This window comes from Lycium ferocissimum, chromosome 5 (genome assembly GCF_029784015.1).
Source record: "Lycium ferocissimum isolate CSIRO_LF1 chromosome 5, AGI_CSIRO_Lferr_CH_V1, whole genome shotgun sequence".
In the NCBI taxonomy this organism is placed as follows: Eukaryota; Viridiplantae; Streptophyta; class Magnoliopsida; order Solanales; family Solanaceae; genus Lycium; species Lycium ferocissimum.
Window position 1 is genome coordinate 30192618 of NC_081346.1, and position 20726 is coordinate 30213343.

General features: G+C 36.2%; 1 protein-coding gene across 1 annotated transcript; it reads left to right on the forward strand.

Moving 5' to 3' along the window:
* The first annotated feature begins 14927 nt into the window (after positions 1 to 14927).
* LOC132056673 (probable pectinesterase/pectinesterase inhibitor 59) lies at positions 14928 to 20277 on the forward strand. Its single transcript, XM_059448963.1, has 2 exons — positions 14928 to 16426; positions 19449 to 20277. Exons 1-2 carry the CDS (start codon positions 15511 to 15513, stop codon positions 20141 to 20143), a joined length of 1611 nt encoding a protein of 536 aa, XP_059304946.1. The 5' UTR covers positions 14928 to 15510; the 3' UTR covers positions 20144 to 20277.
* Positions 20278 to 20726: the final 449 nt, after the last annotated feature.

The following is a 20726-nucleotide window of genomic DNA, read 5'->3' on the forward strand; positions in this document are numbered from 1 at the left end:
CGTTACCAACCACTTGGTCAGTATAACCAACTGCTCTCTAACCCCAAAATATGGATCTTGTGTTATCATCCTCAAATAATCCAACTTCCTCAAACCAAAATACCAGCGAATCAACCTCAAAATCCCCTATTTCTGTCTCTCCTGGAACAGGAAATTGCAGAATTTTAGGAAAATCTACATCTCTATCCACCCCGTTTTACTCGAGTAAAAATTACGACTCCATTGATAGCGATGAGTGTGCACATCTATCAACATCAGACTCTTCGTCAACAAGTTCGAGTGAAAGAGATGAAGGGGTGACTTTTGAAAGTAGTAGCACCAACAACTATGCACGTCAACAGATCGGAAATCTTGATAGGGGAGAAAATGCTATGGATAGTACGAGCACTCTGTTGGTCATGAAAATGGGTAAGAGAACCAAGGAAGCTCAAGGTAAAAATGACGATGAGAGGAAAGCAAAAGGAAGACCTGGTGTCATCTCCTCAGAAGGTTGTGCTCAGATAACAGGTGCCTCAAGAAAAATCTCAGGTGAAAATGTTGACTCTGATGAAGATATCCTACTAGGTCCTGTGTGCAAACAGACCTCTGGGAGTGCGCAGATATAGAAAAATAAGGAAAGGAAAACAAAAGAAAATACAGGAGAAAAGGAACGTGTTACTCAATCTGCTTTTCAAAAGCAGAAGAGAATAAGCACTAGCGAGAAACCAGGTTCCTCTAAAAGGACAAGAAATGCACTTAATAAGAAAGAAAAAGAGGAAAATTTATGAAAGCGTAAAAGTTCTTTTTGGAATGATGATTGATGTAAACCTGTGCAGGGAGACAGAAATGAAGGAACTGTTGGAAATGGTGAAATTTCAAATTTGGACTCATCTCCTCACTCCTCGGGCACCTAGTGTGTATGAAGCTGAAGTCATTAAAATATACGCAATCTTATGTCACTTGGATGACAGTACTCTAGTTCTAACTGTGAATGTAACAGAGTTTGTGTTGACTGAGTCTATGCTAGCGAAAATCTTAGAAATACAGATTGAGGGCTTGAAGACTGTAACTGGAAGGGCCTCTACCTATTTCAAAAATGCGATTATTAAGGAAGAAGAGTCATCCTCTAATGAAAATCTCTCCAAAAGAGAGCTTAAGCCTAAGTATCAACTGTTTTTGAATTTGTGGACAAGATACTCATACCAAGAGCTGGAGCAAGCACTGTTGTCACTACGGCACATCTGGTGCTCATGGAAGCCTTGTCAGCTTTTAAACCGATCAATCTACCAGCCATCATGATTGAACATATGATCAATACAGTGAACAATAAGCAAAGTGAACCTGGTCTCCTCTATGGGTTTTTTCTAACAAAATACTTGGGCATTTCAACTTAAGAATCAAAAAGCTACCCCGAGGACAGAGGAAAATATGCTCTCTGTGGCTAACCTAGAAGATTGTGAGTGTGATCGGCAGTAGCTCTGATCCTCTCGACCATGATCGAAGCTCAAAAAGCCGCTGATGTAGAAATCCGACAACTTAAGGCTAAGAACACTCTTCTGACAGATCAACTGGCTGAAGAAACCAACGAAACTGATTCCTGTCGCTAAATGAAGGAAGAAAATGAGAGGCTGCACGTTGAGTGGAATCAATTGAAAGCAGTAATGGACGAATTTAGGGATCATATACTGCAAGATCATCATGTTTACAATGAGAAAGTTGATAAGCTCCTTCGAGCACTGAAACGTCCCAAGTAATCCCGTCTAGTGCCTATCCTTCCTTTTCATCCCTTCTGTTTAAAATCCTGTTGTTGTCTGTCCTTTTGTTGTCTTTTACCTTGCCTGGTGGTACCATGGTAGTCGGTTTATCATATATTTATCATGATTGGACTATTATTTTGTGTTGTGTGTTTGATTACTTTACTTCAGGGAAATCAATTTGATGTGTGCGTGTTTATTGGCTTACTTATTTATGTTCTGCTCATGCTGTACTTCACTTATTTATGTTTTGCTCATGCTGTACCTTACTTACTTTTCGATGATAATAAAAGAGGGAAGATGAAATGGAAGGGATGTTGTTGTTTTTGTGATTCTGTGATTAAGGGGGAAGGAGGTGCTTGATTCCTGTTGCTAGGATGATATTATGCTTTAAAATTGGCCTATGTCACAGGGGGAACATTGTGGATTTCATTCTTAGGGGGAACATTGTATCAAATTTTTTCATCATCAAAAGGAGGAAATCGATAAAACAAAGTACATTCTATGTTTTGATGATTGTCAAACTGCTGGAGAAATAGAGAGAGACCTAGTTCGCGATCTGCTCTCTCTATATGTTGTATAGTCAGGAACAACAGCTGTAAAGCTGCACAACTAACTAAACAACTGTACAGCAGAGCTGCAGCCCATGCTTTAAGTCAAACATGGGATAAGTGGTCTCTATTTCACCCACATGTTCCCCCATGAACTAAGTGCTCTCAAGAACTAAGTCAATTACAAGCTGAAGAACCTGATCCAGGCACTAGATTATATCTATGTTCTTTAGGTTGTTGTGATTCTCTATTCATTTGTTCTTTAAATTGTAAACCTATTCTTTTTTCGAGAAGCTATTGTAATTAGTAGCTTAAATTCTCCGTAGTTGGTAGGCAGTTTACCTATTCAATCTATTGAGTGGTACCCTTGACTAGAGTTTGTCAAACGTATTAGTTGGTTTGACTAGAGTTAGTCAAACGTGGTTGTGTGCTTAGCTAAGTAAGGGTAGTCAAGAGCTATAGCAGCTGTAGCTTACAATAGGTGTATTGTAAGGGTGAGGGATTTATGAGAGTTAAATTCCTAGATTGCAAGAAGTTGTAATTTGAAGTTGATCATTGTAGTGAAGTGAAATCCTATGTGGTAGGTCGTGATTTTTAATCCCTCGAGTAAGGAGTTTTCCATGATAAAATCATGTGTTATTTACCTACTGCACTGTCTGAGAGAACTGGTAGACAACCAGGTCTCTCCATATACTGTTTTGGTGGATGTACAACCTCTAACAAAGGTGGGTGCTAACAAAGCTTCTTCCTCTGGCTCTAAAAAAATCTATGGAATATCATATTTCAAAGCATCGTTTGCTCCCACTGTTCAAGGAAAACTAGCAGATAGAGCCAAGGAAACATTTTTCATGCCATCCATCTAGGTAAACCAGCTGTGTTTTCTAATGCTCAGGATTATTTTGTTAATCTTGCTGAATCTTGCAAGTTTACTATAGTTGGAAAGTTCTTCAAAGATGGTACTAGTATGCTGTAGCCGTATAGGTAACACCGTTATTAGAATTTTCTCTTCCCATTATCTGTTTGTGCTCTCTTCTTTCTGTCTTTTTTTTCCTTTTTCTTCCTCTTAAGCCTTCTCTATGTAATTTTCTAGCTCTTATCAGTAATTACAATTTCATTTATAGTTTGATAGTTATCAATCAATACAATCCCATTTACTCTTATATCTATTACAACAAGCTTATATAAGTTGTATCAATGTTAGAGATAATTTTTTTCCGTTCTAGCTATTTTTCATTTTCCCTCTCAGCATATAAGTTATAGAAAAAATTTACGCAGCGTGACAAACATTTGAAATGTATTTACAATAAATAGATATAGTTTTAAAAAATTACGTGTCACGTCCCTAATTACCGATTATGCGGGCACCTACTTTATTATCACTAGCTAGTAGGCGAACCCTTACCCGTTAACCCATTAATCACTAGCCAATTTTAACTTCTTTAATCATTTATACTCTAACAATCAATAAATAAGAGAATAAATAAATAATATAGCCAATTCATAAATGATAAATAATATAAATGCGGAAGTCTAACTATTAAATTCCCAAAATCTGAAAGTTATCATACAGGGACTCTAACCAATAATGTCTAAAGAATGAAATATTTGTCAAATATAATAATAGATGATGTCTGGAATGAAAGTAGATATCTGGAAAGAAAGATCTTCAGGCGACATCGGATGGATAGAAGCTCACCCTCGGATCTGATCAAGAAAACTAGCTTCAAGCTAGAGATGTGGTCTAGGTGAAATCTCTAGAACACAATCTGTACTCAAAAAGGGTGCAAGCAAGGCAAGAGTGAAAGACAAACACTATGTACCGCAAGCATCATACAGTCGACTAAAATTAGTTCATGCATATAAGCATAAAATCAACAAGATAAACAGAGATAGGCAATACAATACTCATATCCAAGTCACATAATATCCTATAACTAAATCACAACCTAAGATGAAGCTTCTAATCCGCAAGTCTGTTCAGTCTCAATAATCTCACCCGATAATCACAAGTCTAAGTTCTGACCCTAGGTAGAGCCACTAATCCACAATTTCAATGAGTCAATGATCATATCTATACCACAACAGCCGTTTCGACAAACCATACCAAAATCAGAACTAAACAAGCCATATAATAATGCAGAATAATATGTAATGAAGTGCAATGCAAAATATAATGATGTGCAATGCAATGCACTGGCCAAATACTCCAAACCTGTACACACATGCTAAATAGTAATGTTTTACCCAAATAATCATGACCTGCAGGGGACCCTTGGTGTCCATGTACCATTCATTCTGAAACGAACCTCGGACCACGAGCTCACAACTAGGCCACATCGTCACCCCCTGTCAAATATGCCTTAATAGATGTCTGTGTTCCATCTTTAATTATTATTAGTATTATACATCACAATGTATGTCTCAGCGCAATCCAGTTCATTAGTATGTACGGACTATGAACAGTTAGCAATATCAATGTCAAACACAAAGCATCATGCCACAAGTCTTTCATGAATCGTTTCCGAATCATTTCCATCATGTATGAGCGAATGAATGCAAAATGCTTAAATCAATGCAATCAATGCCAATGAATATACTGTGGAAGTGTGACGCTGTAAGCCATATCAAGACTTATATAAATCAACTCAACAGTAAGCATGATCAATAAGTGAAATCAAATGCAATAATAGTGCAAGTCACAATGCTATAAGCCATATCGGGACTTTACATAAGTCAGCACAACCATGGAATGAATTATACAAGCCATCTTAGTCAATAAAAAGGGTCTATGTCTCCCTTTACTTCCACATATAACGAGTACACCTCACAACTAAGTCGTGTTTCACCAAGGTGTTCCATTTTATTGTATATCATCATTAACACCAAGTCATAACATAATATCAATATACATATGCAACGAGAATGTATGCCATGCACAATATCATCATCAACAGTAAGTTATACGTCAAGTTTCCATCTGAGTACTACCATAAGTATATATCACGATTCACGTCTAAACTCATTATCCTTCCTTTCTCCAATGATATTTGTCACAATAAGAGAGAAAAGAGTATAACGCGTATCACGACACAACAATTCAGGTAATAAGTCAAATCACAATAATAGGGCAACAAACCACCATCAACAATAACCATCCTATTAGAACTCCATCCCGAATAACCACAGTATGACTATAACTGCACCTTCACAATGCGTAAATAACGGCGACAAGCCCACATAATCAGAAGTCATACCAAACCTAGATAATATCCAAGCATACATCTTTGTGCGAAGACCTAGTCATGCTTTTTCCCGTCAATTCTACACAATATATACGTTTCGCTACTCAAAGTCTAACTAAAATAGGCCTTAACCTACTTCGAATGCAGAACAGGAGACACGAACTACTCCACACGAGCCATCTATTTTCGAAACACCTCAGAACGGTCAAAGTCTAGCAATACAATGCTAAGTAAGCGATAAACCTTCTAATCAAGCAAGAACAATAATTGGGGATGAAGACCCAATTACTTCAACCCTTTTCGATTGGATGAAACCATCTTGTAATGGTGAATTTATCATAACTTCTATCTCTACAATCATACTATTCCAATTCATGGGTTTTCTATTCAATTTAAACCCTTTCAAACAGATTTTAGGCCAAAGTTCTTGTTTTTTTTAGAACCCTAAGTCTCAATATACAATTCTCATAATTAATAATGAAATTCCCATCCGAGAAAATGATAGCCTGCACTCCTAGATGTTTAAGCAACAACAAAATCAACAATCCATTAATTATTTAAGGGTTTAATAATTCTAGGGTTCTAGGATGGTTTACTAATTCTAGGGTTCTGGGATTTTCCCCCACCATTGACGGACCTTAAACTAATCATGAAACTTGAAGAAGAAAGGTAAAGGTGGGGACTTAGAATGGTATAAAATTCGCCTCTTTCTCTCTTGAAAACTGTGTTTGGGGTTTTGTGGGCAATGACTTTGAAATTTCAATATAAAAATAGGTTTCTACCCCCGACTTTCGCTGCAGCGGTCTCTACCTTCGCTGCAATAGTTGCTACTTTTGTTGCAGCGGTCATGAGCTTCGCTGCAACGGACCTGTTGGTACTTCCCGCACAAAACGATCATAACTCTCTCATCCAAAGGCGAAATGCGTCGTGCTACAGCTTCGTAATTGCGATACGGATCTAATGGTTCAATCGAAACACAAAACAAAGGTCATTTGATCAATATAGAGCCCTTTATAGCCAAAGGGTTACGGCGAAAACATCGAATACGATTGCGACAAAATCCAAATCCATATGAAACTCTTCGGAATCGCACCAAAACTCTTGGACAAGTTCAAAATCATCATATTAACTTGTTGAAACTTCTAAAACATTGACACGGGATCATCCTAACCCGACGTTGACTGTGGTGAACTCTAACTCGTTAACTAAACTCGTTCTTCCACTAATAACTCAAATCACACTCAAACCTTTGAAAGAAGGGAGCTCAAGAAAGCAGTACTAGTTTGCCCAGGTGAGGTGACCTAAGCATATGTGCTTCCGTCAGTAATGCAAAGAAGGGGAAGGGGGCATCCGGGTAATAATTTATAATCGAATGGATATTTGTCAAATTAGTTCATGGAGGGGCATATCTTTGTAAATAATTTGCCTCTGATGGGCATTTTATGTTATTTTCCCAAAAATTAATGACCAACCTGCAGGGCAACAATTAACGACCAGCACATTTGAAGGGAAAATCGTGCAATTTCTTCTTAAAAGTGCACAGGCTTCAATCGAAAGGTAATGGGCTAATTTTGAGCAAAGTGGGTTCAGGAAGACAAACTGTTAGCTCAAAGCCCGCATCAGTTACAGCAAAAGTCCATGATTTGAAAAGTAGGGTGCTCTAGAGTCGATCTTGCATTTAATTAGGAAAACTAAAGATAGAATTCAATGAGATGTAAGAAGTATATTTGGACAATTACTGAATTAATGAGTCGGTTACTTAAAAGGTCACTCAAATTATGAAAATATTACAGTAAAGTCACTTTTGTAAGAGTAAAATTATCCCACTTAATTCAATTTCTCCATAAAGTAATCGCTAGATCAACTTTTCGGTACAAAAAAAATGACGTGGCATGCCAATCTCCTTTCAAATGGTCTTCTGAATTACGAAATAAATACTGAATAGAAATTTTCCTTTACCAATAATTTTTATTTTATCACCGGAAAAATATTTTCCTATATACCCGATAACTTACTTAATAATATTTACTCGATAAAAGAAATTTCCAAGTAAAGGTTCACCAATTTGAGAAACAAAACAAGTGAAAAGTTTGTGCAATTGAAAGAAAATTTTTACTCGATAAGTATTGTCTTAAGGTGCAAGATTAATTTTATGAAGGGTCAAAAGAAAACACATTGGTAAGTGAGTGGAGAAAATGATAAATATAATTAAGGTACTTTTAAGATGCTGACTTCATTAGCCTTTATTTAATTTAGTGAATTTTTTTATTAATCGAGTAAAACATTTCTTTTATTTACACTAATCGTTTTCACGTTTTTGTTCTTCAAATTAGTGTATCTTTAACTTGGTTAATAAATAATTTATAGAGTAAGTATTATTGATTAATTTATCAGGTAAATGGAAGAATAGTTTTTATGGTGAAAAATGAAAAACTTATTGGATAGAAGAAAATATTTATCTAATAAATATATTGACTTAACACAGATTCTATTAAGAAACAAATGAAGACTTTGCGAACATTCATACGATGAATGACTATTTTGAGAAATTCAATAGTTTAGTGGTGCATAACATACAGCGAAGCGAATTTAGAATCTTAAGGTCATGGGTACCACTATTTCATGTATAAAATATATCCCCCACTAGCCACAAATACTAAATATCTATGAAAGATGGGTCGGCTCGATCAATTTCTGGTTAATTCGACTAGGTCTTTCATTTGCAAAAGTAAGTCCAGTTTTTATCACATTAGATTTAAATTCTACTCTAGAAGAAAATTGAAAAAAAATATCATGAAACGGCGCCTCCAATTAAAAAATTTACCTAAAAATATTACTACATATTCTTTGTTTTGTTAGATAATTTACTTTTAACGTTTCAGTTACCATGTGGTGCAACGAATGGGCAGCTCTTCCCTTAACCAGAGGTCTCGGTTTCGAGCCCTGGGTGTGAAAAAATTCTTGGTAGGAAGCGCTTCCCTCGAATGGGCCCTACGCGGCGCGAATTTGGATTAGTCGGGCTCCAATGCTGGTACTAGACATCGGTTGTGAAAAAAACGTTCAGAGTTAATTTGTTCCATATTAATTGTCAAGTTTTAAGGCAATTGTTTTACAAAGCAAAAGTTATTTCGATCTCTGAGAATCTACTCAAAATATCTAGTAGTTGAGCCATTTATTTTTCGCAAAAGCCAATAAAAAATATTATTCAAATGAGACTTCAATATACAGATCAATGTCGAGTCATCAAATAAAGAAAAATTATACGTTAACTAAAAACAGCTTATTACCTACTAAGAAAAGTTGATCATGAAGTTAAGTATATTGATAGAAACAAAATGAGAGTTGATATAAAGAAATTTAGAAAGAAAGAAGAAGAATAAGAAAAAGAGAGAGATTTAGCAAATATTTTTTTTTTAGAAAAAAGAGGAAAAGTGGAACTTGGTATTTTTGTGTCATGTGTGCCTATATTCTCTCGGCAATTGCACGATAAGAAAGTCTAGTGTACCGTCACTATTTCATTGAAACCAAAGTCATCAGGTTGCCCGAAGAATTAAGACAAGTAATTAACACTGCAGCTATATGCTGTTTTGTATTGTAATTGCATATATCCAACAACCCGCTAAATTAAGCTGTTTTTGTTAGAGTATCCCACGTTCTATGGTCGAATATTGGGAGGGGTTTATTAAGGAAATACTTGTATATTAAAGGGTCAATTGCACCTCTAATCGTATAACTTCTGATGTTGGACTTTGGGATATATTACTAAGCACAAAAAACTTTTCAATTAATTGAAATATACAATTTTAATCCTTTCGCTAGTGGATATATTCGTAAATTTACCATAATCATTAACCGTTCCACTAGTTAATTGCATACGTGTTATGATAAGCTTCTAATATTACTTCATATTTGATGGTAATAAATAGTTCTACAGACAGTCCAAATATAACATATTTCCTAAACACACATTTTAATTAATTAAAATTAAATTTGTTTAATCAAATATCACAAGCACTAAAATCAGAATTTACCGATAAGTTCAATGTGTGCACTTCCATAGTTATTCCTAAGTGGTTAGCGTACATCGTGTTTACAAGCCTTTGGTAAATGGCTCCAGCGTTTTTTAATCTGGAAAGCATTAACATATAACAATAGATGCCTCGCTCAGTGATAAAGGCAGTTTTGTTTTGGTCTTCCGGGTGCATCACTATTTAGTTAGACCAAGAGAAGGCATCCATAAAGCTAAGTAATTTGTACCCTCCCGCAGCATCAACCATTTGATCGATGTGGGGCAGGGGAAAAGGGTCTTAGAACAAGCTTTGTTCAAATTAATTAGTAAAATCAATGCATACTCCTCATTTCCCATTCTTATTACGAACTACCACTATGTTAGCTAGCCAGTTAGGGTAACGTACCTCTCGGACAGACCCATTGTTAATGAGCTTTTGAACTTCTTTATTCACGATCTGGTTGCGTGTTGGTGCCATCTATCTCTGCTTCTGTTAGATTGGAAGGTATGTCGGATCGACGTTCAGCTTGAGATCAGTTATGATAGAGGGGTCTATCCCAACCATGTATGCATGGGACCAGGCAAAGCAGTTCGAATGGTCTGCCAAGAACTAGACGAACTTGCTCCTTATTTCTTCGAGAATATCCTTTCTTATGTAGACCTTTTTCTTTGGGTCACTCAAGCTTAGATTACATTGATTGCTTTGAGCTCGTGCTTGCTTGATTTGTCTAGTAGTGGTGTCTTATCATCTGTTGTTATCTTTTGGCTTCACTTCTTGTGAGGCTTGTTTTGAGGATGGGTACGTGACACTTACCAAAGGCATGTCGATCTCCGTTAATTTCTTTGACCCCCTAAGGGGTTTGAAACTTGATCACCTGGTGGTATATTAATGGTACTGCTCGCATGTCGTAGATCTGTGGTCTTGCGATGGCGTCGTTGTATGCTGATGCAGAACCCATTACTCGATATGATGTTGAGATGGTCATGCCTCCTACATAGGTGGGGAGGTTGTTTTCTCCAAGCGAAAAGTTCCTCATGTCCAATCCGACTAAGAACATAAAACTGCGTATTATTTGTTGCACCGCCCCTATCTTTTTCAGGATGCTCTTTTGTATAATGTTGGTTGCGCTGAACTACCTGTATCCACCAAAATACATCTGATTGTATAATTAGCAATATGTAAAGTAATTACCTGGGCTTCGTGTTGTGGATTGGTGGTTCCTGTGATTTCTTTGTCTGAGAAGATGATCCTTTCTACCAGGGTGTCCGTTCTCTCCCTAGCACCTAGTATTTGCAATGTAAGAGCATTGATGATTTACCTGGAGATTGCTCTAGTTGTTACCAGTTCTCCAATAGTACTATGAATGGTCTGAGTCCTTAGGAGGAAGTCACACGTTTGTTGGCTTGCTCCAATTCACATTCCTTGCTTCAAATCCAGGAAGAGGTGATATAGGTGGCTGAGGCTCAAGTGTTCGGAGTATGGCAATGGGTAGGGCCATATAATCAACTGTGTTATGTTCTGATGTCCTATGAAACTTGCAGTACCCTTTAATATTGTGTTGTTGGCCTAATTTCATTGGTTTGTTGCTGGAGTATCTTCGGCCTTTCATTCGAGTTTCTATAGAGGATGACTTACCGATCTTGTCTACGACCATTCTACTTCTACGATCAAAACTAGGTTTGGGTACTAATCGTGCCCAACTTTAGGGTGATGAAGTTCTGACCTTCGCTTGTTTCGTCACGTCAGAGTATTGCTAAAGCCTAGGTCTTTCACGGTTTTTCCCAATTCTGCAGCTTTGGCACACTGGCTTCCCAGTTCTGATGTTTCCAAGAGTTTTGGAATTCCTTCAACATCTCCTATGGTACTTCTGTATTGGTTTTAAAGTATCTGAGGGATGAGAATTGTGGTACTTCACCTATCATTTCGACACTGAAAAATTAAAAATACAGTAGAAAATGATTTAACGAAGCACTATTGAAAATATCGCTAGGCCCCACAATGGTGTCAAACTATAGAGACAGAATTATGTCCTACGGTTTGTTACGGAAGGAGGCCTAGAGCTATGTGCAAAAAGTAAGTACGAATAGTATATGAATGGCAGATAATGTAAAGAGTGGAGAATTTTTGTTGTTATCATTTGAGTCTGCAAGGTACAATATAGTGATAGTGAGCTAAAACTGAACACTATGAGCCCGTTTGGATTGGCTTATAGTCGCTTATGTTCGTTTTTACTTTTTTGAAATTTTGACTCATTAACTTAAAGCTCATTTTCAGGCTTAAAATGTTTCAATTGGGTCCTGCTTTTGACTTAGCTTATCTAAAGTAGCTTATAATTAAGTTGTTTGTAACTTATAAGCTGCTTAAAATAAGCCCATCCAAACAGGCTCTATTTATCGTTTTAGGGGAGAACACCGAGGGTACAAGCTTTCTCCTACAACAGGAGCTACTAACGAACGAAATACAATGCTTTTACAATTGTGGAAGTACTAACTTAAGAAGGAAATAGACTTTAGAAGACTAAGTATGTAGTAGGCTTGGATGAGTTTGAATGCCTTGATGCTAGTTCTTCATCTTTTATTTATACTCGGATGTTTGGGATCCAAGACTGACTTGTAGGTCTTTAGTTAGTTTTCTGAACTAATTTGACTATTTGCGTTGATACCCTCTACCTGATCCTCACGGAGGTTGCTGAGGGAATTTGTTAAATGAGCGGTCTATCCCTTTAGATTCGGTGAAAAGTGGTTGGGGAGGTCCATGGCGTTGTTCATATGGCCAACGCTGGCATGTCAGACACTGGTATACAGGTCATGGTACGCATTTCTGCTGGTCTGGGCTAAGCCCTGGTATGGCTGGAAGGAAATGAACTTGCAATTGAGCCTCAGGTGGTTGGGTCATTTTCTAAATCTGCTCCAGGGGTTGTACGTTTAATGCACGCTTCGGGCATGTGTAAGTTTTTTACCACTACCGACCACAAATAGTGTTTTAGAGCATTTTGTACATATAATTTTACAGTTATCAGTATGTTGAGCTTTTTTGATCTAAATATCAATTCAAGATTTGATGAAGTTTTGATGATTGACAAACAATATATACTTGACAATCAATGTTCAATAATGATGGACAAACATGCACAAGAACCAGGTTCTTAATAGATATCCTAACGGAATTGGTAATGTTGGGCTGCTGGAAACAGGGTTGCACAAACACTAGAAAAACCCGATCCTTTGCAGAAGAACTGGAGACTGTTTAGTCCAAGGTGAAAAGTTGTTCCACACGCAAAAAGGTTTCCTTGAGGAATTGAGATTAAGGCTTAATTCAATTCTACAAGGACTCACAGAGTACAAGTTCAAAACATTACCATAATTGCAGATATGGAAATAGCTTTGAAATGGGAGAAATTAAAAGGAGGCCGACACGCATGATGGAAACCAAGTCAAACTTGGATTAGGTTCTTGGATTCTTGAACCTATTCTTCAAGGATTCGGAGAACAAGAAACGACCATTCCACTCCTATAGAAGGTGTCACACATTTATATTGTTGAAGGCACCACCAAATTAAATAGAGAGACACTACTACATAGATACAAAAATATCTATCAAGTGTCATTGAGAGAGAGAATCAACAGCAACGAAGAAGAACATGTTCATATCAAGATTTATGCTTATAGTTATTTAAGTTGTAATAGTTAGATTCTTTGAATGAATTGTAAACCTATTTACTTAACTAGAATTTAATAATATGTGTTGCATTGAGTTGTAAGGGGATTCTTAGACTAGGTAGAGTCTTTGAAGAAGTTAGCTACACTTAGTGACGAATTGTAGAGGGGGGAAGGTAGTGTAGTGGTCAATTCCTTAGCTTATTGGAGTTGTAACCTTAGAACTACAAGAGAGTTTTAGTGGAGATTTGGGAAACCCTAGTGGAGATAGGTCATGACTTTTGTCTCACTTGAGCAAGGAGTTCTTCACGTAAAAATCCTTGCGTGATTTACTATTCCACAATTTACTTCTTGTTTACTACGGAAGAAGCTAGTTCTCTAGTGAGTTAGATAACAACATAAAATATCAATATGTTACAAAGAATTAGCTTTTTTGGGCAACTCATTTTGAGGGGGAAGGTTATCTTAATCACTAAGTTTATCGTTTGTCTTTTTTAATTAGCTTAATCTCTTTTGTATTTTCATCTAGTTTTATGTGTAGCTAAACTTTAATCTGGAGTGGTGACCCAACCCTAGTATGCGGATTTGATGGGGTTTGGATGATGAGCTTGTTTATGATTGGTAAAATTGTTATTTAGCTAATGACGTGCTTAATCTTAGCCCCCCCCCCCCCCCCCCCCCCCCATATTTGCTTGAGAGAGAGGAATTAGGGTTGGAATAATTGCAAAGGAATTAGACTAATTGAGAAGTTGATTAGTGCTAATTAATGGGTTTGAACTCGAGATAGGGATAATTCTACGTGGGATCTAAGTAATTTTCACCTAATGTAATAGAATTAAACTTGTGTAAGTTAATTAGGGTTAGACCACTCAATATTGAGGAATATTGAATGGACTTACGGTTGATGGCCATAACAAGACCATCACACAACTAGCTTAATAGGAACTAACCCATTAGATTCACATCTAGGGGAAGATCAGAATAACCCTAGGCCTCGTCTTCACTTGATACAACCTTAGCTATTTTACGTATATTAAGTGTTTGCTTTATTGTTTGTTAGTTTAAGCTAATTAGAAGTAATATCGAATCATTTTTTACTCAAGGCTAAACTGAGTTAGCTATTTGCACATACGTTAGCTATAACCACATGCTTAAATTCCTTGTGGATACAATCTCGACTCTCTTGAATCACTATATTTGGAACAACCGTTTTATATGTCATTGTGAGGTATAATTTGGACGGATTAATGATAAATCAAGCTCTTCATCTCTGCTGCCATAATGGATCCTTACATCACTTTTGGTTCAACAAGTAATACCCAAGCCAAAATTCTTTCTTTTTTGTTTTAATTTTTTTTTCCAATTGTGTTCTCATTCTTTTTCAGTTTTTTCCCGCTTCTTTTGAAGGGAGGAAGAAGGAGAGGGCTACAAGTAAAAGTTTTGACGAGTGTCAACATTTATACTACTTTTATTAACAGGGACAAAAGATAAACACCAGTCCTTTAAAAGGACAATTGGTGAAAAAGATTTTCTTCATCTTAGAATTTTCATACCGAATAAAAGAGCATTGCGTACTAAGAACATAAGAGCACATGGTTATCCCCTGATAAGTAGCTGTTTCGGCATCTACTTAAGGGATATATTAAGAAGAGTACTGAGCTTCTTTCATAAATTGCACATTATTTTGTATACAACTTGAGCATCAAGTTAAAGCATCACATGTACGGACCTCGAGACATGTTAGTGGCTTTCTTTGTGCCCACTCTATACTTATGTTAAACATACCCTCCAGCATTAATCATCGTCATGTGGGGAATTTTTTTTTGCGCCAATATATCAAATCTCGTAATTTGAATGTTAATTGAAATTGTAATGGCGCATATATAATCACGTTAAGCATCTCAACAAGGTCAACCTACCTCAGAAGAATTCATACTTTACTTGACAGATTGTGCCCTCTCATAATTGTGACATTAATTAAAATTCATGAATTCAGCGTAAAATCAGAGAGCATTAGTCACACTCTATTTAAATATTGAGTGCATTTTCAGTGATCCATAAAACAAGGATCTCAAAATGAAGTACTTGAGTACTATTTTGAGTATATGAACTATGATTTGAGCTCTCATTTGTGGTTTCATTTACTTATAATTTTGAATTTGCCACCCACAATATTTCAGAAGCCAACTGTCATTTGACATTGCACTTCTCTGCCAGTTTCTTGCCTTATCTATCTTGCTACTAGTATAAGAAGTCATTAACTCTATCGACGTTAAATGTTGTAATTTCCTAGTTCCTCTTGTTACCTTAACAACACAATGTCAACTTATAACTTGAATTCCTTACTCCTACTTCTCTGCTCTCTTTCTCTATTCCTACACCAATCCTTGTCCGATATAGACGATCAAGAAACAAGTCATGACATTAACTGGTGGTGCAGCAAAACTCCTCATCCTGAGCCATGTAATCACTTCATGTCCAAAGATTCCCAGAGTTCCGAACCCAAAGACAAATCCGAGTTTAGAACCATGACGGTCCAAGTAGCTATGGATCATGTCATTGAGGTGAAGAACCATGCAAAGAACGTAAGCCAAACTTGCAGGGGAAAACGCAAGAAGTTAGTATGGATGGATTGTGAAAAGCTCATGGATGACACTATCCTCCAATTGAACCGTAGTCTCGATGGCATCAAATCAAATTCAACAGATTTTTCTGATTTTGATGCACAAACTTGGCTAAGCGCCTCGTTGACAAACATTGAGACGTGCTTATCAGGATCGAACGATCTCAATGTTTCCAACATCCTCCAGCCGAACTTATCCACTAACGTTTCTCAACTGATTAGTAATTGTTTAGCTGTGAACGTTGAGTTCATGGACGCGGAAAATACAACACAAGTTGGTGGATTTCCCAATTGGCTTGGTGCTAGCGAAAGAAAGTTGTTGCTATCCTCATCGATAGATTTGATGGCTACGACTGCAAATTATGTGGTGGCTAAAGATAGATCGGGTCATTTTCAGTCCATTCAGGCTGCGATAAATTATGCAGTGTCGAGGAGAGTTGGAAATCAGAGGATTGTTATATATATCAGAAGGGGTGTTTATAGGGAGAATATATTGGTAGGTCCTACAATGGGGAAGATCATGTTAGTTGGTGATGGATTGAGATACACTATTATCACAGGCAGCCGTAGTGTTGCTGCTGGTTTCACAACTTACAGTACTGCAACTGTTGGTAATTCACTCTCAGCTCTCCTTATTTTGTTTCTTTCGGTTTTGTGTTTTGTTTCCTTTTGTATCTTTAAGGTTTCATCCATGCATTGAAATAGATAATTGCAAAAGTACAAAAGTATGATTGAAAAGGTAGCAACTACTAAGGCCAGAACTCATCTACTTCTACTTCATTAACATTAAGTAAAACTACAAAAAAACAGAGGAATTCCATTTAGAATGGCAAAAGTTTTAGGAAATGTCTAGGGATTTTGCTTCACTTGTTTCTTTTGCTACAAAAGATATGTTGTATGAAGTAGTATATAGCAAATATTCGTAGCACTTTGATTATGAGATTAATCTACTAATATGAAGTAGTATATAGTTAATATTCGTAGCACTTTGATTATGAGATTAATCTACTAGTATGAAGTAGTATATAGCTAATATTCGTAGCACTTTGATTATGAGATTAATCTACTATACTTCGGCCCATTTTTATGTAGTAATACTATTCCCTCCGGATCAAAAAAAGAGTCCACTTAGCCATTTGCACACCACTTAAGAAAATATTAACTCCTAGACAAAAATAGGTAATTTGACTAAACTGCTCCTAATTAAATAGGCATTGGGATTTGATCATATAACACTTGGGGGCAAGTCTAGAAAAACAAGGTTAATTCTTTCTTGATTTGATAAGTGGATATTTTTTTTTTTTATTCAAGAAAAAAAGGCTAAGTGGACACTTTTTTTGATTTGGAGGGAGTAATAAATATTGCCTCATAGCAATATTAAGGGGAAGAATCATATTACATAATTCCATCAAATCATAGTTCTATCAAAAATGTTGAGCTCTATGCTTCAGAAAATGTTGGTTTGTTATCTCTTTCTGTTATCTCTTTCTACTTGGCGTAAGGGTTGACGTCCAAACTAGAATTTAGGAAAGATTAGATACAATGTGAGTTAAGTACTCCAAATTGGCATAGTTTTCCAAATATCGCGAGTGAACTCACTGGCAGGATCACAGCCTACTTTTTTATTAAATTACTTAGTGTCGTTTGGACATGATTTGAAATCATGAGATAAAATCATGTTTGGACATGCAATTTAAATTTCTTAAGTTGTATTTTTTCTTATAGACATAAAAACCTCATAAGTTGTGAAAACCAACAAAACTTTCCCAATTTTTATATAATCTTACCAAATGAATAAGTCATAGTTCATAACAAAATTAATACTCAACTAGAGGGCCTTTCTAAGAAATACAACATCAATTGATCAAAATATAATCCTTCCACATGGTTGATAAGAGTAAAATTTGTTATAAATATACTAGCAACTTGTAGATCTTTTGATATTTGATATAAATGGTTGGTAAACATGATTGGTAAATATATCTACCAACTTATGGATCTATTTTTACAAAATATAAATTTATGGGCCAAGTTTTATATTTAAATTTTTTGAAATCATGATTTGAAATGAAATCGCATGCCTTTTTGGATGATTTGAAATTTCATCTCATGAGATGAAATCGCATGTCCAGACGCCTACTAAATGTGTTAAGATCAAAGGACAAAAAGAAAAGTTAATCCAATTAAAGGTCAAATGCTATTTTAGCGGGTCACTTTGTTGCATTCAATAATTTTCACGTGCAATCATTCTTAGGGCTTGTTCGCGAGGGACCAATTTGATTTCAAACTACTAAAAATAATGTACTCCCTCCGTTTCAATTTATATGAACCCATTTGACTGGACACGACATTTAAGAAATATGAAGACTTTTGAAACTCGTTGCCCAAAATGTGCTCGAAAATTTGCACCACGAATCATTCATAAAGTGAATTTATTTCCAAATTAAAAAAAGGTATTCATTTTAGCGCAGTTATAAATAGTTCAAATAAATTGAAACAGAGGGAATATAACTTTTCATGTCAGATGCTAATTTTTCCAAAAACATCTTTCTGCCGTGAACATGTTCACTGAAATTGAGGAGTGCAATAAATACTTGCTTAATAAGAGTGTTTTGATTGACAACGTATGGATTCCATACGGAACTTTCTCAGAATTTTCCTTTGTGAATTGATGAATTTTAACTTTTAGGAAATGTGTAGATGGTTTTGCTTCGAAGATGTAGGTTTCCATTCTTTTGGTGTAATGGTTGAGGTCCGCTATAGGACTTAGAATAGATTAGATAGAATGCTAGTTAACTCCAAATTTGCATATTTTCCCCAAATATCAAAGGGAAACTACCTCCTTAATATATAACGGCTGGATCATAATCTACTCTACTTGTGCTAAACTAATTATAAATATAACAAGTGGGGAAAGAAGTAAGCTAATGTCAAAGCTATTTTAGCGGATCATTTTGTTGCATTCAATTCCTCTCACATGCACCCATTCTTAGGCTTGTTCTAAAGGGAACAATCTGAATTTCCAAACTACTAAAATATAACTTTTCCTGTCAGATCTTAGTTTTCCAAATGAAAAAGGTATCTGTCTGCCATGAACATGTTGTCTGATCAGCTTGAGAAACGGGGTTGACATACTAACAACTAAAATAATAAGCATACGGTACTTCATAAGGTTTTTATAATAGAAAATGTATGATGGTACTAGTACATTTTGGATCAAAGTGAAAAGGCGTTACCTTTTGTAAGCTAACAAGTACTACTTGTTTTGGGATTACGTTAACCACTAAATGGATTATGAATCTAATTCCGCTATTAACATCGTAACTATTTTTTAACATTAAGAGCTTAGTTTAACTTCTTATATACTAACATCAAGTGAGTTACACTCTTTTACAAGTTAATTATCAACCCACTCTAAGAGTCTCATAGTTGACTTTGGAATAATTTGAAAGTGTCAAAACTCTTTAAAATTGTTATATACTACTAATTAAACTCACTCAGCGTTAAAAGGTAACATACAACAGTAGAATATGTTGATAGTTTAATTCGTTTTTACATTATCCGTATGTACATTAGTCAAATACACTCATTAATTATCCACATTTTTTTCGTTTGCAAATGACAATGTTGTAGGGGTGGATGGGATTGGATTCATTGCTCGAGGCATCACATTCCGAAACACAGCAGGGCCACAAAACGGGCAAGCAGTAGCTCTACGATCAGCATCAGATCTTTCAGTATTCTACACATGTGGTTTCGAAGGCTACCAAGATACCCTCTTTGTCCAATCACAACGACAGTTCTACAAATCATGTTATATCTACGGTACCATAGACTTTATCTTTGGCAACGCCGCAGTTGTTTTCCAAAATTGCATGATTTACGTCCGAAGACCCTTATGGGGTCAAGTCAACGTGATCACAGCTCAAGGGAGAAACGATCCTTTTCAGAACACTGCAATTTCAATACACAACTCTAGGATTATGGCAGCTCCCGATCTTCGCCCAGTAATTGGGTCGTTCCAGACGTTTTTGGGACGTCCGTGGCAGCAATATTCAAGAACAGTTATCATGAAGAGTTATTTAGACAATTTGGTGAATCGAGCAGGTTGGTTAACTTGGTTAGATTCTAATTTTGCATTGAGTACATTGTACTATGCGGAATATGGTAATATTGGACCAGCAGCTTCGACAAGGTATAGGGTGAAGTGGCCTGGTTATCATGTTATAACGAGTGGAAATGTTGCTAACAAGTATACTGTTGCAAGCCTTATAGCTGGTAGGGCATGGCTGCCTTCTACTGGTGTGCCATTCACTGCGGGTCTGTGAACAAGTGTTGTTATACTCTTTTATTTGCATTGTCATTTTTCTTCTTATTTTTTCATTGATTCTTCTTTTTGTACGTGTCATGTCATTATGACACATAAATGGATACTATTGTTGATCTTCCCTCAGCTTTTTTTGGTCTGCGTTCTTCTTTATTTGCAAGTTATCAGCTCTAAGCGTCCCATCCCAGAAACAACATTGCCTGATCATTTTTCGATATGGTCTATTAAATTTAGTCATTATCATAAAGTTTTAAATTGCATAGATGAACCTCCATTACAATGTGATAAAATTTGAAACTCCATAATAACCATTACTATTTATTAATTACAGAGACAAATGTGTCTATTTGTGAGTTTTACCCCGTCCCGGCAAACCAACAAAAAGGCCATCACTCAAACTTTTGTGTTGGGACAAAGACTAAAGATGTATAAAATGTACCTTCCTATGAATCTGAAACTCATCTGTGAATTTGTGGGCTAGAAGCTAGTGTACAATTGAATTGGGGCAAAGATTAAAGGGGGAAATAACTCATATATACAGCCCACCCATCTAGTAATGATATAGCACCGTATCATCGCGTATA

Bases quoted from the DNA above. Each gene is read 5' to 3' on its own strand.
- LOC132056673 (XM_059448963.1), top strand. From the start codon at position 15,511: ATGTCAACTTATAACTTGAATTCCTTACTCCTACTTCTCTGCTCTCTT. The intron at 16,427-19,448 runs GTAATTCACTCT...ACAATGTTGTAG, and splicing joins TTACAGTACTGCAACTGTTG to GGGTGGATGGGATTGGATTC.